We start from the raw sequence: 17,562 nt of genomic DNA, 5'->3' as shown, positions 1-17,562 counted from the left end.
GTGTGTGTATGTGTGTGTGTGTGTGTGTGTGCTTAGTCACTTAGTCGTGTCCAACTCTTTGTAACCCCATGGACTATAGTCCCCCGGGCTCCTCTGTCCATGGGGATTCTCCAGGCAAGAGTACTGGGGTGGGTTGCCATGCCCTCCTCCAGGGGATCTTCCCAACCCAGGGATCAAACCCAGGTCTCGCGCATTGCAGGTAGATTTTTTTACTGTCTGAGCCACCATATGTACTTCAGTGTCAAATAATTTAAGTCATGCCCAGGTGTCTCAATGGTAAAGAACCCACCTGCCAATGCAGGAGACTTGGTTTCCATTCCTGGGTAAGGAAGACCCCCTGAAAAAAGAAACAGCAACCCACTCCAATATTCTTGCCTGGGAAATCCCCTGGACAGAGGAGCCTGGTGAGGTACGTCCACAGAGTTGCAAAGAATCAAACACTCCTTAGTGACTAAAGAGCACCAACAGCAGACACACATCTCAATAAAGAGAAGATTCGTGTCTCAGCATCTAGGAGCCTATCTTAATAGGAATAAAGTGCTTGATAATGGATAGAACAGCCCATCACATTTTGGGAAAGTCTCCCATTAGAGGCTAGTACTTTGGTGGAACTAAGTCATACTGTTCATATATGAAAGATGGAAAATGGAGCCAGACAAGTATTATGTCATTCTTAGGGTTTCAGCAATGGACTAGTCTTAATTCTGTTGTAGCAATAGCTGTAATGAGATTTAAATCACATATTCTAACTCTGGGATAAAACATTTGCTATATTAATAACAAAATATAATCCTGTATTTTTTAAGGTTTTTTCTTATTGTGAAAGAAAAATTTTGTTTGTACAAAATTTAGAAAGTAGAAAAACATAAAGAAGAAAATAAAAGTCACTTCTCTGAGGTTCCAAAGAGAATCATTGTTAATGTTTGGGTATATTTTTACTCAGCATTTTTCTTTCTACATAGGAGTACACAGACACACACATGGACACATATACATATGGACATCTGTGAATTTTTTAAATTAAGCTAGATTCAAAGGGAGGTGGAAAGGGGGTCCTGGAAGGGGAAAACATGTACACCCATGGTGGATTCATGTCAATGTATGGCAAAACAAATACAATATTGTAAAATTAAAAAATAGAAAATAAACTAATTTAATAAAAAAAAGAAAAACAAAAGTATTTTTACTTCATATTATATTATGAACATTTTCCATATTATTAAATATTTTTCAAAACATAATTTAATGGAGATGCATGGCATCCTCTAATATGGTTATACAGTGATTTATTGCATGCCTTTGATGCCTTAAACATTTTTTAGGACTCTGATAAAAATGTATTTTACATATAAATATATTACACATGTATGCTGCTGCTGCTGCTGCTGCTAAGTCGCTTTAGTCGTGTCCGACTCTGTGCGACCCCATAGACGGCAGCCCACCAGGCTCCCTCGTCCCTGGGATTCTCCAGGCAAGAACACTGGAGTGGGTTGCCATTTCCTTCTCCAATGCATGAAAGGGAAAAGTGAAAGTGAAGTCACTCAGTCATGTCCGACTCTTCGCGACCCCATGAACTGCAGCCTACCAGGCTCCTCCGTCCATGGGATTTTCTAGGCAAGAGTACTGGAGTGGGGTGCCATTGCCTTCTCCGTATAGACATTTTTAAAATATGTAAATATACTTATAGAATTTATATTATACTAGACATTTATATAATGCATAAATTATTTATTTAAATAGTTCCTTATTTAAATTAATCATTTCCCTATTATTGGATACTGGATGTTTCATTATTAGAAATAATGCTGTGATAATCATGCTTAAATTTTTAAACACATGGGGATCACAGGTCTCAATGTATAAATGTTTTTTAAGACCCTTGATGCATCTGCTCAAATTGCTTTCCAGAAAGGGATTCAATTCATTTTTTTCACCACAAGCAGTAAGCGAGAATGCCTATCTCACAGCATCGTACCCATTTTTAATCTTTTCTAATTTTATAAGTGAGGAGTCGTATATGATTTTAAGTTGCACTTCTTTGATTAATAAAAAGGTTGTGTTTAGTAAAATGTCTGTTTTTCTGCTAATAAAATTAATATATGCCTTACTCTAAAAACTTCAAAAACACTACAATTATAAAGCAGACAATAGAAATCACCCATAATCTCATCAGTTGGAGATATCTGTTGTTAGCATTTTTGCCTGATGATCAGTTTGAAATGTTCAATGACTCTTTCTACTGTGTGGGTATGTGTGTAAATTATCTGTTTGTCATCTTTGCCAATTTTTATCTTGAGAAATTATTATTTTTTAATTGAATTCTAATACCAATTAAAGATCAGTAACCCATTGTCTGTCATATTTTTATATTTATCCCAGTTTGCTATTTATTTTCAAGATATTATCTTTTGATTTTGTGTATAGTCAAATCTATCAAACTTTTTATTTGAATCCTGTATCCATTGTTTTTATGTTTAGAATCTTCTTGCATATTTAAATATTAGTAAACAGTCATATGTACCTTTTCCTTTTTTATGATTTAATTTTTCATTGAACTCTTTAATTCATTCAAGTATCTATAGATTTTAACTGTCAATAGCATTTGAAATAGGGATTTCAGTTGCTGATTTTCCTGTCTTCCCTGTTATACTGGAAGTCCCTTGTGGTAAAAAAAAAAAAAAATCTTTTTCAGCTTTGTATTTAAAATATCTACCATGGGGTCTGGCATATTATTTCCATTATATAAATACTTGTACAATGTCTATATTAAAACTATTGGAATACCCATATAATATCCTTACCTTTTGAAGTTCTTTGAGTCTAAGACTTGATTCTGTAATCTTTTTTTTGATTTTGCCTGCTTTAATCCAAAGTCTTCACTATTTACTGTGAATTTGCTCACAAAACCACCATCATCCCCCAAGAGGATGTCATCTCGGCAGAGTTGGTCAGGCAGAGACACTACACACACACAGAGGAGGCAATGATCCATTGGTTTTATGACAAAATAGTTTTCCTAGAAACAGAAGAATGCTTTAAATGTTATTGTGTTGCTCTAAATATCTAAATATTAAATTTAAATATTGCTCCTATTTTTTATAAGATTTTACTTTTCTGATGTTTTTCATTTTAGATACTCCCACTGTTAAAGGAACTTGAAAAAAACAAAGTTAACTAAGTAGAAGTTAATGAACACTTGCTGTGAGCCCAACACTGTGCTTTTGGGTGTTGTGTTGGAGAAAATTGTGAGGTATCTATCTTTGGCCCAATAAATAATGAGATTTTCTGATATATTACTCTGAATATTCCTTTCTTGAATTTATAAAGCAATATTAACAGGAAGCAAAAAAAAGTTCAGGTGTTAAAAGACCATTGAAATAAAAATGAACGGTAAATGGGAGAATCTAATATCAAAGTCCCAATTACTTTACAAGGAGAAAAATATCCTAACATCTACATGTATCCAGAAATATGCAGCAAGCATCTATCCAGCTGCCTCTGTATTATCAAACTGGGTTCACTAAGTTATATAGCCATTGCTTTCCTGGAACTTAGTTTCTACCTAAGAGAGAAGCAAAAAGTATTTAAAATTTTTAAAATCTGTCTTGTTTCATATAGAATGAATAAAACTTGAACATATTGACAGGTTCATTCAGTCATTCAACAAATATTTATTGAGCACCTACAATATGGCAAGAACCATTCTAGGCACTGGCTGTTAGTGATGAACAAAAGTTTCTGACTTTGTGGAACTACTATCCCAGGTTGGGGAGACAGATGAATAAAACAGATAATTCCAGATAATGGGATGTACACTTTAAAAAATAAGCCAGAGCTCTGTGATAGAGAGTTACTGAAGAGGTCACTTTGGGTCCCACGGTCACGGAAGTTGACCTCCGATCTGGGATCTGAATTGGTTGAGAGGAGGATTCAGAGGAGGTTGAAAAGGAGAATCCTAGGAGACGAGATTAATGTCAAAAAAAAAGAAAGGGAAGAAGCTATGGAGCCTTGTTCTGGACAAGGCAGGAGGGGATGGGGGGGTGTTGGATACAGCAAGTGTCAGATTTTGTTTTTAGAGAGAGAAACGAAGAAAGGAAGGAAGTAGTGTTGCATTCTTAGTTAAAAAGCTGGAATTTGAAAGAGGACAAACCTTCCAGACTCAGTATTCTCAGAAACAGGAAGAAGTTAACCTGCTGAAAGGGAACGCTTACCAGGAGTGGGAAAGTGAGTTGGCAAGAATCAGAAACAATACAGGAGACATGGGTTCAATCCCTAGGTCAGAAAGATCCCCTGGAGAGGGGAATGGCAACCCTCTCCAGTATTCTTTCCTGGGAAATCCCATGGACAGAGGAGCCTGGCGGGCTGCAGTGCACGGGGTCACAAAGAGTTGTACATGATTGAGCACACGTGTATATGCACTCACGTGGCAACAAGTGGAGTTAGCTAGTTTTAAACTGTCAGCTCCATCCTGTATAAGATGGCAATAAAATAGGATCTATTTCATAGTGTTGCCATGAGGGGTAAATGTGATAATGCATTTATGATATTTAGCTAAGTTTTTGACATTTCAGTACTCCATAAATGTCTTCTTGTTATTGTTAAAAAAAAAAAAAAAAGAATCAGAAACAGACTGATAGAAGACCCTGAGGGCTCAAGTGAGGTGGCAGGGCCTTACTTTGTAGTGATGCCAAATAGTGTGGTTCTGAGTTCTTCTCTAGCAGTGCTTAGCCACTGCAAGGAAGTAAAGAAGGGCTACAGCATCTACCTGAGATTCAAGTTTTGAAGGACAGAGATTTAAGAGATGACCCATCTTGGGGGTAATATGAGAAGGGAAAGAGAGAAGAAGCAGGGGTACTGAAGCATGGAAGAAGATGCTTTCGACACAGTGGAGGCTTCTATGAGATTGAAAATCAAGAGTCAAAACAAGAGAGTGAGAGGGAGGAGATTATAATCAAACTATATGACATGAGATAGTGACACATCACATATTAAAATACATTGAGCAAACAGCTGTCTTCTTTAAAATCATCTTGGCATCATTAGCTGGCCAATATTGTGGACAAGCATAGCAAGCAAATTTACTTTTCATTGAGACTAGTATGGCACAGAGGAAGGGTAAATTATTTCTTAGTCTTCCATGTCCTTCAAAGTCAGCCTGCTTCCTAGGGGCATATTTAAATAACCCCAGTTCTTAGTGATCTCACCTCTCCCTGAGCACTTGTTCTTTTTTACTTTATAATTTTCTGTACCATTGTATTACGTATTATGTTTGTTCACGAGATTCCTCAAGGCTGAGTTTTGTTTCAGTACAGGGAACATGTTCTTCTTTGTTTCTGCAGATGCTCAATAAATACTGTAAATTGGTTAAGTCGTAACATTTCATTTACTGGGGTCACAAAGAGTCGGACACAACTGGGCGACTGAACTGAACTGAACTACCCCATTAAATTGTTTTGCCAGAATTAGGTATTTGATTTTAGTAATTCTCTTGCCAAATAAAGCTGGACTGAAGGGCAAGTCTGAACTGGATAACATGAACCTAATCAAAGATAATACTTGGATTCAGAGAAAGGTGTAAAATGAGTCAATCTCTCGCTCTCAAAAACAAAACAAATTAAACATACGCTAAATGAAAATATGTTCCCTTTTAATTAAGGCTCAGAATATTACTGCTGGACTAGACTATTTTATTAATAGCTAACCCCTCATTTTATGGGCTTCCCTGGTGGCTCAGCTGGTAAAGAATCTGCCTGCAATCCTGGAGATCTGGGTTCAATCTCTGGATTGGGAAGATCCCCTGGGGAAGGGAATGGCTACCCTCTCCAGTATTCTGGCCTGGAGAATTGCATGGACTGTATAGTCCATGGGGCTGCAAAGAGTCGGACACAACTGAGTAACTTTCACTTCACTTTCATTTTATATATGAGGAAACTGATGTTCAATACAGAAAGTGATTTGCTCATATCCTACCAGTATGGAAAAGACAATCCAATTTCTTTGAGTATTTCCTTTAACACAGTACCTGGCTGCTCCCTTGAGCTTTATAATCCCAGACAATAATGGTCCTTTCCGTAGTAGCAACAATTCGTTTCAGCTGTGAGAGGTAATCACATCCCGTAATCCAAGAGGTATCCTGATGGAAAAACATGGAATCGAAATGTTGCGTTTTGAACTATATCATGTTTTGTTCTATCACATAATGATGGCTACTAAGGAGTAGATTAGTTACATTAAAAGCACCATTTTGCCTCCTTATTTGCAGACGAGCCACACAATATCTCTTCTTTGATGTCTTTACAAGAGGCTCTCATATTTTTCCCTTTTACCCTGAGTTTCTCAGCACCATCAGCTGGAGAATGGCACAGCCGGGGCCTTGGCACAGCTCCCTGGAAGCACATAGCCACTGGCCAAGCACTCATCTTTATGCGCTGTTCTTCTAAATGAGAACACTTCTTCACAGAAGGTAAGACTAGATTTAGGGCACCGATTAAGCAAGTTCTCTGGCCCTGTCCTCATGCTTAACATTTTTAGCTGGATAAGACCTTGGTGATCATCTGGTCAGGGATCAACTTGAGGCCAACAAGTTTGCCTCATGCCTTCCAAAAGCCACCAGGTTGGCATGGCCTGGACCCATACTATCACTGACAGTACACGATCTTACAGGAACAAAGGCTCCCACTGGTGAGTGTGTCTGTGCCAGAAACTTCTCCAAGTGCTCCAAGTATGCCCTGAATCTTCTGTAAAACCCATTAGGAATTTTAAGAAAGTTTAAGAAACAGAGACTCAGAGACTCCTCTGCCTGGTACCTCAGTGCATTTCAGTGCATACAGGCAAGGCAAAAGCCAACCATTCCCTGTCCCTCATAAAGCCACGGTTTCCACCGTGGGAAGCCACAGATTCTACAGTGGGAAGTCACCATAGCTTTACAACATTGGCCACAAGATTACTGTTCCAATTAGTAATATGGATTAAATCAATTACAAAATTTTACTCAAGTTTTTTACACTGTTTTCAAGTTTAAAATGTTTTCAAATAACTATCACTGACTAGTTCCTTGTCGTCACAATGTGTGGGTTTTGCTCATTTTTTTTTGTACATTCCTTAATAGTGAGCACTTAGAAAAGCAGCCAAAGCTTTTAAATTGAAGCTTCCAGGGAATAATCAATTTCCAAGCAAATTAACTCAGAAAACAAGATCTGTGTCCTCTTTGCTGTTGCTCAAGGTTTAGTTTGGATCCTAGTCAATAAAGATAAAACTACAACCTATGAAAACATCTTATTCTCAGAGCCTATTCAGGCTCTTCACTGAGATTTTGATTAGTTATGGAAGAATTACCATCAATCATTTTAACTTGATTAAGAATTTTTAAAAAATACTTACTGTAACATTGGTACTGGTCTGAACTTTCATCTATTAAAAAAAAAAGGAAGAGAATAATGAACCCCCGTTGGCACTAAGATTAAAGATGAAAATGCTAGCTATAAAGCACTATGGTATCTCCTTGGTTTAACCTCATTTGTCATTTCTACCTTCTGTGAGTCTTCTGGTTCCTCCTGCTTCTGAAAAGCCTGTCTCTGTGGAATAATTCACTGTTCACTTTAGGCAACTTTATGCTTCTGTGTCTTATCTTTAAGCCCAGTTACTGTGCTCTTAAACTTTATTAATGATTTTGTTCCTTCTATTTGCACACTTCCTCACATTCTTTAACTATTCAGAGCAACCTCTGATACTAAAAATTGGGACTGCAAAATAATGCTAACAGCAATGGCAAGAATGGTAAATAGGTCAATGTGAATATAGATTGATATAGAAAAAAAAGCATTTCATTTGAAAGTTATCTCTCAAGTTACTAAGATTTAAGAACATTCTATCTAGTGGGTTTTCTCTTTTATTCAATAAATAAATATATGTGTATGTGTTGGTCGCTCAGTCGTGTCCTACTCTTTGCAACCCCATGGACTGTACCTCACCAGGCTCCTCTGTCCATGGAATTCTCCAGGCAAGATTACTGGAGTGGGTTGCCATTCTGTTCTCCAGGGGACCTTCCCGACCCAGGGATCGAACCCAGGTCTCCTGCATTGCAGGCAGATTCTTTACCATCTGAGCCACTAGGGAAGCCCCAATAAATATGTATTGAGTGAATATAATATCCTAAGTACTATACTAGTGAAGAATCATAGATTTATCTAAGGAGAGCTAGTAAGTACATGAGCAGCCTCTTATACCCTTTTGTTGTTGTTGTTTAGTTGCTAAGTCATATCTGAGTCTTTTGTGACCTCGTGGACTCTAGCCCATCAGGCTCCTCTGTCCATGGGATTTCCCAGGCAAGAATACTGGAGTGGGTTACCATTTCATTCTCCATAGTATTTTTCCAACCCGAGGATCCAATCCTCATCTCTTGCGTCTCTTGCGCTTGCTCTTTACCACTGAGGCCCCAGGGAAGCCCTCTTATACCCTTAAGGCATGTTAACTGCTCCCAAGGTAAAGGTAAGGGTCTGAAGTTTATTAATGACCTAGTTTCTTCTGCATGCTCAAATCTTTGAGGAAGTTTAGAAAATGGCTTTCTAGAAGGATGGATTATGTGAAAAGAAGAAAATGTGAATCAAGGAGATTACTAGAACTGTTAGTTGTGGTCTTTCATCTGAAGAGTTCAAAAATACTTTTCCAACCAGGGACTTTTTTCTAAAGGAAAAAATAAAGGGATTAGAGAAATTTCTCTTCTATTTCTCTCCATCTTTAGTGGAAGTCACTTTAAAATTCCCTTATCTGCTCTAAAATTTTCATAACCCTATGTGTATATGAAAGAGAAAGAGACATACACACTCATCTCTGGAAATTTGATAATGCCATCTCACTTATTTCACATAATCCTGAACTATTTCATTATGAACATCATCATTTTTATCCTCACTGTTTTTCTTTAGATACCATATTAGTTCTATTTTTGAAGAATTAAAGGTAAAAAAATGAAAAGGAAAATAATGCATAGAGAAAAAAAGAGACTGAGGAAGGTTTTCATACTTAATAAGTGAGCGTCCAACTCTTTGCGACCCAGTGGACTATACAGTCCATGAAATTCTCCAGGCCAGAAAACTGGAGTGGGTAGCCTTTCCCTTCTCCAGGGAATCTTCCCAACCCAGGGATTGAACCCAGGTCTCCTGCATTGTAGGCAGATTCTTTACCAGCTGAGCCACAAGGGAAGCCTACTTAATGAGGCAAATCCATTTTTATTTTCACATTATTTGTTCATAATTATAATTGTCATTATTTACTAAGGGTTTACAATGAAGCTAAGTGGTTTATATTGATTAAATCATGCAAACAGAACAACTACCTAGGGAGAGATGCTCTCTGGTCTGGATAAGGAGGAACTGGGGCCTAGAAGTAACATGCATAGCTGTGGTCGGTAGGGGGAGCCAGTCTCCACACCTGCACTCAGAATCTCCTGCTGCACCTCTGGGTGCAGGCGGCCCTCTGACGCAATCTGGCTGCCTGTGATGAAAATCATTGAAAGGCTGAAAATCACTGTTGAAATTTTAATCATGTGATAATTATTTTAAACATATTTTATTTGTATAAAGCTTGATTCTACTTAAAAATAAATAAATCAATTTTTGTATATTGAACACCAAACACTTGTCTATATCATATTTTATCATATCATCATACATTCCATTACAATCCCTCATATTTTGAAAATAGAAGTCCAAAAACATAAATTTAGAAAGAAATGACATTAATAATAGCAATGCCTTAAAATGTTCCCATATTCATTATCTCATTTGATGTTCACTACAGTGCTCTGAGGGCAGTGGGACTGATCCTGTTGTCCTCATTTTACAAATATGAGAGAAAGAGACAGGAAAAGATGTAACTTGGCTCATAAAGTTCCCTGCTTAACATACAGGATGGTAAAATAGAGGAGCTAGCATCTGAGCCTTTTTTTAAACCTCAAGCACAAGGTTTCTTGTTGGAACCTTTTATTACTTGGTAGTATTATGACAAAATCACTTGACTTGTGAGTTTTTATGATTTTATTTGAGAAATTATCTAAGGGCATCCTTTAATTGTGTGGATGCACGTGGTTCAGTGGGGTACCCTGAGGAACAATGACAAATGTGGTTACTAAATTCTCAAAAGCTGCTCTGGGGTTGAGCAAGCTTCTTGTTTTAATAACACTTGGTTTTGTTTCTTGGAATAACTCTGAAATATGATTATGGTTTCTGCTGCATCTGATACATAGGCGTAATGCATAGACAAAACAAAAGAGAAAGGTAGGAGAGAGGAAGGAAACCAAGCTCTCAAATTACCTGGCTATTAAAGACTGTTATCATTCCTTTCTGAGAAGCTGTTATTAGCAAATCCAACTGAGGAATCTTGACAATGCACTTAATCACATCCCGTCTTCTACTACCTGTGAATGGCACACACTCATTTCAGCTCCTAGCAGTAAAGACCCTAAAAGTCACTTGCTAGAGTTTTAATCATAAAAGAAAAAGGAAACAACCAGCGTTAAGCTAGAAAGGCTCTAGTTACTTTAAAACTAAAGTAGAATAAAACCAAAAAAATGAGCAACTATTGCTTTTTAATTATCCCTAGAGATACTAATCTGACTTTTTAATGCTTTCCAACTAAACGTGGTCCATGACTTCCCGTAGAAGTTGTTAAGATCACAACCTAGCCCCACCTCCACATGCACATTTCAGAGAATGAGTTTTCCAAAGGTCTTTTAGAATTATTTCTATTTTAAGATCTTCACATTCAGGAATTCTTTCTTTGAACTGTCACCATATGATTTACACAGAATGAAAGTCTAATACTATCTCAGGCTTTCCAGTACAAAAAAATGAAACTGTCTTAATATTGTTTTAGGATTTCTTTTTTTTTTTTACTTTATGCATTTTGGAGAAAACACTTTCATGTTTCTTTGCCTATGTGCTGAATGACAAAACCACACATATTGAGCCTCTTCCCGGGATGATTTAAATCAAGTTTTTATAATTGCAAATGTTAAGAGAGAAAAGGCAAGGGAACAAATTTCATACTCCAGTATTATCTGCCTAACCCACACATTCTCAACAGAGAAACTATTTTCCCCAAAAGGGTACAAATTGGTTCTTGGTGGGCAAGACATGTGAACAACTCTTACTCTCTGGGTCAAAGTTTGGATATACATACAGTACATAGGCAGAGACACAGTATCTGAGGTATTAAAATGTCTGAAGTTTGGGGGAATGAGGTTTAGAGGGAGTTGGGGATGAAGTGAAGTGAAGTCGCTCAGTCGTGTCCGACTCTTAGCGACCCCATGGACTGTAGCCTACCAGGCTTCTCCGTCCATGAGATTTTCCAGGCAAGAGTACTGGGAGTGCCATTGCCTTCTCCATTGGGGATGAAAGGGGCCTGCAATTAGGAAAGAAGTTCCAAAAGACTCCTTGGAGGGGTCAACATGAAAAAAAAAAAAACTGTTGAGAATATTTTATGCCAAGCCACCATCATGTTTTCTGCTTCCATTCCTTCTCCACTATAGACCACTTTAATCACAGAAGCCAGAACATTTATTGAAGTGTAACTCAGGCCAGGCCCTCTCACAGCTTTTTGTCTCAGAAGTCTTTAGTGTGGCCACAGGGCCCTGGACATCAGTGCCCTCACCAATGTTGCTGCTCTAACCTCCCCCTCTTCTACTATTCTCCCTCCCCCACCTCTTCACGCCAGCTTGAAGTGTGTCCTTTACTTTCATATCTCCTCCAGGTCTTTCCCAACTACCCTGTTTAAAGCCCCAACACATGTTCGCATGTCCAAACCAACTTCCTCCCACACTCCTGCTTTATTTTTCTCCGCAATCTGCTCACTTTATTATTTTTTTTCTATCGTTCTTAATTTACTCGCTTTTTTTTCAAATTGTCTGTCTCTTCCACCATTAGAATGTAGATTCCATGAGGTCTGGGATTTATGATTGTTTGTTAACCACTGTGTCCCCAGAACTTAGAAAGTCATCTAGTTCACAAAGTTGTTTTGTCACTAAGTCATGTCCAGCTCTTTTGCAACCCTATGGGCTGTAGCCAGCTAGGCTCCTCTATCCATGGAATTCTCCAGGCAGGAATACTGGAGTGGATTGTCATTTCCTTCTCCAGGGGATCTTCCTGAGCCAGGGATTGAACCTGCATCTTCTGAATTAGCAGGCAGATTCTTTATCACTGAGCCACTAGGGAAGCCTGGCTTACAAAGTTGACCTTAACAAATATGTGTTGAGTGAATAAACAAGTTACAGAACTCAACGGCCATCTATAAAGATGCTTTTGAAATTCTAATTTAGGAGGCCAGAAACACGTCTCCCCTGGTCACTGGCCACTCTTGAATAAGTGATGACAGCAGCATCACCGCTGCTCCCTGGCTTCTGTTCTTTGATGATAGTTCCCATGGAGAAGCCCAGAGTTTATGCTCTGGTGAGGTCTATCGTTGGGCTAAGGAAGGGTCAAAAACCAGGGTGGGTTTTGTTCACAAAAGACTGAAGTAAGTTCAGGGTTTGTTTGTTTTTTTTCTTTTTTAAAGAACACCACATTTTATCTAGACTATGCCCTTTATCTCAGACTTTGAGCTGAAATGTTTGAGGACAGAGACAGATTCTGGAGGTTTCCTTTCCACATCCTGGACTTCTGCCTCCCTGGAGGGAAGAAAAGAAAGAAAACCCATGGCTTCAGTAGTGGACAGGGAAATGAGTTCATGGGCCCCAGGCTCAAATTTTAAAGCAAACGACATATGTAAACTGGAGACCTCAAACTGAGCTAATACTCCTGTTATTGACCCAAATACACAGTTTGAGAGGTGTAAGGCTAACCTCCATAAGATAATCAAGGGTGGGAGCTTGGGAAAGAGTTCTAATAAGTGAAAACTTGAAAATTCAATTTTAAGAATATATATTTTTAAAAATGTGATTGATCCATTTGGTACTAGAATACACATTATTGAGGTGACATTGTAGAGAGATTTAACTTGAGATCTGAACCATTTCTGAAAAATGTGAATTTTCTCTCCTTATATTCCCTACTTAGTGTCCTTCAGAGCAACGATAATATTTCCAACTCAACTGCAAGTTTCTTCTGATACTGCATTTGAAACTGTCACTCCCCTCTCTTGTTATAAATTACTGATCAAGTAAATAAGATGGAAAATGGTTCAACGGAAATGTTGTATTCCCACTATTTATTTTTGAGAAAATATTAAAACCCACATTAGTTTGTTAGGGAAATTAAATTATCACCTGAAATTACAACTCGCTGTTTTCTAGAAACGAGGAAAACCAAATTTTCTTCATCCATTTGGCTAGTAAGAGAATCTTCTTCAGAGGAAAAGTAGCCAAAGATCTGAAATTTCAAACAACACAGGTAAACATGCACAGTATCTCAGAAATGGTTGTCGAGTAAGAGATTTAATGTCAGTTGAATCTGAAGGCTTACTTTGAATTAACAGTCAACATATTGCTTCATAAATACAAAGTTCTGATATAAATATCAGAAGGCAGTTTAATATTATTCAGCATACTGCATGCTGATGGGCATGAGTTTTGAGCAGTCATAGATTTTTCTTTCCAATGAATAAACTGATGTCCCAGGCTGATGTCCTTGCTCAGACTGATAGTTCAATTAGGAGCTGGCACTTGTTTGGAAATCAAATCATTCTTCATCAGACAGTTCTCAGTGCTCAATTAAGAACCCTGATGCTGAATTTGGCCACTCTCAAATAACTGTTCCTACCCATTTTCCATAAATCTTCCTGAACAAGACTTTTCATTTCTTTATTGGGGGGTGGGGGGGGCAGAGGGTGGGCTTTCCCTGGTGGCTCAGGCAATTAAGAATCTGCCTGAGTTCAGGAAACCCGAATTTGATCCCTGGGTCAGGATGATCCCCTGGAGAAGGGAATGGTTACCCATTCCAGTATTCTTGCTGGAGAATTCCATGGACAGAGGAGCCTGGTGGGCTATAGTCTATGGGATCGCACAGAGTTGGACACAACTGAGAAACTAACACTTTCACTCACTTTGGAATTTTACTGTTCCAAATCCTACCCTCCAGGAATTGCATTAATCAATTACTATGGAAAGACTATCTTGAAGAAATAAAGTGCTTTCTATTCGTGAATAAATTGTCAGATTGTGTAATTCCAAGGAATTTGAAACATAAGATAGCTATTTTTTTAGTTGTCTTATGATAAGCAGAAATAAAGTTCTTAGAAGTTAATGACACACTGTATTTCTCATAAACTGGAGACTAGTTGGTCTTGTTAGTAAATAAGCAGAATGAGCTTCTGAAATTCAAGTGTGGATATGAACCACTGGATCTTACTCAAGTGCAGTTCTGACTTGTAAGCCTGGGAGTGCACCTTTCTAAGAAACTGCCCGTGAGGGACCAACTATATATCAGTCTGTTATAATAACATTTGTTTATTTTGATGTAGATAATGGCTTAGCATTATGTGTTTACATGGCCTTCCATCAGTTGTTTCTGATGGAAGAACATGAGGAATGTTACTACTTCTTCCTTTACATTCTCCCACATCCAAACCTCACAACATCTATCAACTGCCTTAATAATTTCCTACAATTAGGTTTTATTCCTTGGGAAGACCAAGATTATCAAAGACTCTTGTATTTTTCCATTTTTCTTCCCATCAGCAAAAGCAGTATTCATTAAAAGATTAAGAAATTTATTACTTTTCAGAAATTGCTGCTACCTTTCCTTGAGTACAAAACATTTTGCATGCAGCATCTAATTCCCTTTGAAGGATTGAGAGCATGCTGAAAGGAAGGCCCGAGGTCCTCATGTCCTTGCTAACAGTCAGGTGAGGCTGCCCCTGCCTTTCAGAGGCCTCTTTTCAGTCCTACTACTTGGGCCCTTACATCTCAGCACCAGCAATGGTGCTTCAAAACCTTCACACTCAGTATCTTCTTCCGCCTTCTTCTTCCCTTTTTAAAGACTCCTGTGATTACATTGGGTCCACCCAGATAATCCAGGACAGTCTATCTTAAGGTAACTAATTAGTCATCGTAATTGCATCTGCGAAGTCCCTTCACAGCAGTACTTAAATTACTTTGATCTTTTGTTGGATGATCACAGGACAAGAATCTTGGGGCGGGTGGCTGGCATGGGGGACATCTTTAGCATTCTGCCTATCACATCCTCCTTTTATAAATGCAGTTCAATACAATAAGCTATTTGTGCAAAATACAACACAAACACCAATATTAGCAGACTACTTAACTTCAGATAGTTGTGTGAGATAATTTTCAGATAATAATGTGAAATGACAATAGAAATAAATATTTGTGTTAATATCCTCTTTGCAAGTTCTAAACTGTCCACTGGGCACCTTTGCTGCTTGCCCGGTCAGTACATTAGTCACGCAATCTGTCATATATGTGATTTACAGTTACATCTATGATAGTTTCCATCCTATAGGACATCTGCTCTTATGAAAATGACACATTTTGCTATTTTTAAGCTCAGTGACACAATATTGCAATGCTTACCATAAGCAATTTCCAAAGAACACTAAAAACATCAAATTATTAGCATTTATTTAGAAAAAATTTGAGATGTTATACCACATAAAGGTTTTCCAAAGAGACCCCTATTTAGCTGTCTTTAGCATTATTACACTTTGAAAGAAAAGGTTTACAAAAAATGTTTTGTAAGAACAGAAAACATCTCCTTTCTTGTGATGGGCCATAGCCTTGAGAATTTCAAAATTTCTCTTTCAATAGTTTAAATTTCAGTCTAGTAACCAGTGGGACATTTTAGAGAATTTTATGACTATTGATGATGCTTTAGAGTATTAATTTTCTTTTAACTATATTATTTAAAGGGCTTGCTACATGCATTAAGTGATCTATCTTTTTTAACTATACTTTTTTTTTTCCTGATTACCTAAGGAACACATGTTCAATGTAGACTATTTGGAGAAAATAGAAAGCAGATAAAGGAAAATAAAAACCAGTATGCAACTAATTTTTTAACCTATCCTGGAGCATTCTTTTCTTTTCACATTTTTGAAGTTAGCAGATAGTTTCAGGTTTATAGTATTTTTGTTGCTTAGTCACTAAGTCCTGTCCAACTCTTTTGTGATCCCATGGGCTGAAGCCCACCAGGCTCCTCTGTCTATGGGATTCTCCAGGCAAGAATACTGGAATTTTTGCCATTTCCTTCTCCAGGGGATCTTCCTGACCCAGGGAGGGTTCAGTGAACCCATGTCACCTGCCTGGCAGGCCGACTCTTTACCACTGAGTCTCCTGGGAAGATTTAAAGTAATTCAATTTAAATTTACTTTGGGGGAACACAGTCATAGACATCCCAGATGTCTATGTGCTGGGATGGCTCTTCTTTGAGTTAACTGGATGTGCTCCTAGAAGGAACATGTCTGTGAATTGCTCACTGGAAATTTAGAATAACATACTATTGCAGGAAAAGAAGATTGTATCTTCTTTTGAATCTTCTAGTGACTGGCTTTATAAATTTAAGACAATCACATTTCTTTAGATCTCTTTACATTTAATTTTCCTCACTATAAACTAAAAGCACAGGTCCAGATGATATTTTAGTTGAGTCCTAAAGTTTCATAACTCTATAAACATCAATTTTTTCCAAGTATATTTGTATCTAAAACCTAGAGAAAGAAAATGTACCCTTTTGTAGCATTGCTAATACAAAGAGATTTTGGGGGTTGGCCAAAATGGTTTTTTATTTATATTTTGTAAGATGGCTCTAGTAGCACTTAGTTTTCTTCACCTTCACTCAAAACAATTTTGTTATGCTTCAACCAAAAGACACAGTCTGGCTGAATGGATACAAAACAAGACCTATAGATATGCTGTATACAAGAAACCCACTTCAGACCTAACGACACATATAGACTGAAAGTGAAAGGATGGAAAAATATATTCCATGCAAATGGGAAGCAAAAGAAAGCTGGAGTAGCAGTCCTCATGTCAGACAAAATAGACCTTAAAATAAAGAAGATTATAAGAGATAAGGAAGGACACTACATAATGATCAAGGGATCAATCGAAGAGGAAGATGTAACGACTGTAAATATCTATGCACGCAACATAGAAGCACCTCAATACATAAGACAAACACTAACAGACATAAAAGGAGAAATTGATAGTAACACAATAACAGTAGGAGACTTTAACACCCCACTCACCCCAATGGACAGATCATCAAAACAGAAAATTAATAAGGAAACACAAGTCTTAAATGATACATTAGATGAGATGCATCTCATTGATATCTTCAGGACATTCCATCCAAATGTAGAAGAATACACCTTCTTCTCAAGTGCACATGGAATATTCTCCAGGATAGACCACATCTTGGGTCACAAATCAAACCTCAGTAAATTTAAGAAAAGTGAAATCATATCAAGCATCGTCTCTGATCACAATGCTATGAGACTAGATATCAATTACAAGAAAAAAACTGTAAGAAACACAAACACATGGCGATTAAACAGCACGTTTTGAAATAACCAATAGTTTACTAAAGAAATCAAAAGGGACATCAAAAAATT

The 17,562-nt window shown here is 37.6% G+C and overlaps 2 protein-coding genes across 30 annotated transcripts in view; one reads left to right on the top strand and one right to left on the bottom strand.

The window, feature by feature from the left end:
• The window catches only part of CHML (CHM like Rab escort protein), a 61,240-nt gene that overhangs the window by 3,705 nt on the left and 39,973 nt on the right, over positions 1–17,562 (top strand). The gene's annotated exons all lie outside the window — the stretch shown is intronic.
• The window catches only part of WDR64 (WD repeat domain 64), a 118,077-nt gene that overhangs the window by 83,034 nt on the left and 17,481 nt on the right, over positions 1–17,562 (bottom strand). For 12 of the 28 annotated variants that reach the window (XM_081492888.1, XM_081492886.1, XM_081492874.1 and 9 more), the window contains 5 exons: positions 13,259–13,361; positions 10,311–10,414; positions 7,381–7,410; positions 6,023–6,133; positions 2,802–3,016 (listed from right to left, as the gene is read on the bottom strand). In XM_081492888.1, coding sequence (XP_081349014.1) covers positions 2,802–3,016; positions 6,023–6,133; positions 7,381–7,410; positions 10,311–10,414; positions 13,259–13,361 — 563 coding nt within the window. Of the gene's footprint in view, positions 1–2,801; positions 3,017–6,022; positions 6,173–7,380; positions 7,411–9,334; positions 9,493–10,310; positions 10,415–13,258; positions 13,362–17,562 lie in introns of all 28 variants that reach the window. The other 16 variants (XM_081492893.1, XM_081492889.1, XM_081492898.1 and 13 more) reach the window with 3 other exon arrangements.

Source organism: Giraffa tippelskirchi, chromosome 5 (genome assembly GCF_054371585.1).
Source record: "Giraffa tippelskirchi isolate mGirTip1 chromosome 5, T2T-mGirTip1v1.2.pri, whole genome shotgun sequence".
Classification (NCBI taxonomy): Eukaryota; Metazoa; Chordata; class Mammalia; order Artiodactyla; family Giraffidae; genus Giraffa; species Giraffa tippelskirchi.
This window is presented reverse-complemented; position numbering and strand designations above follow the sequence as displayed.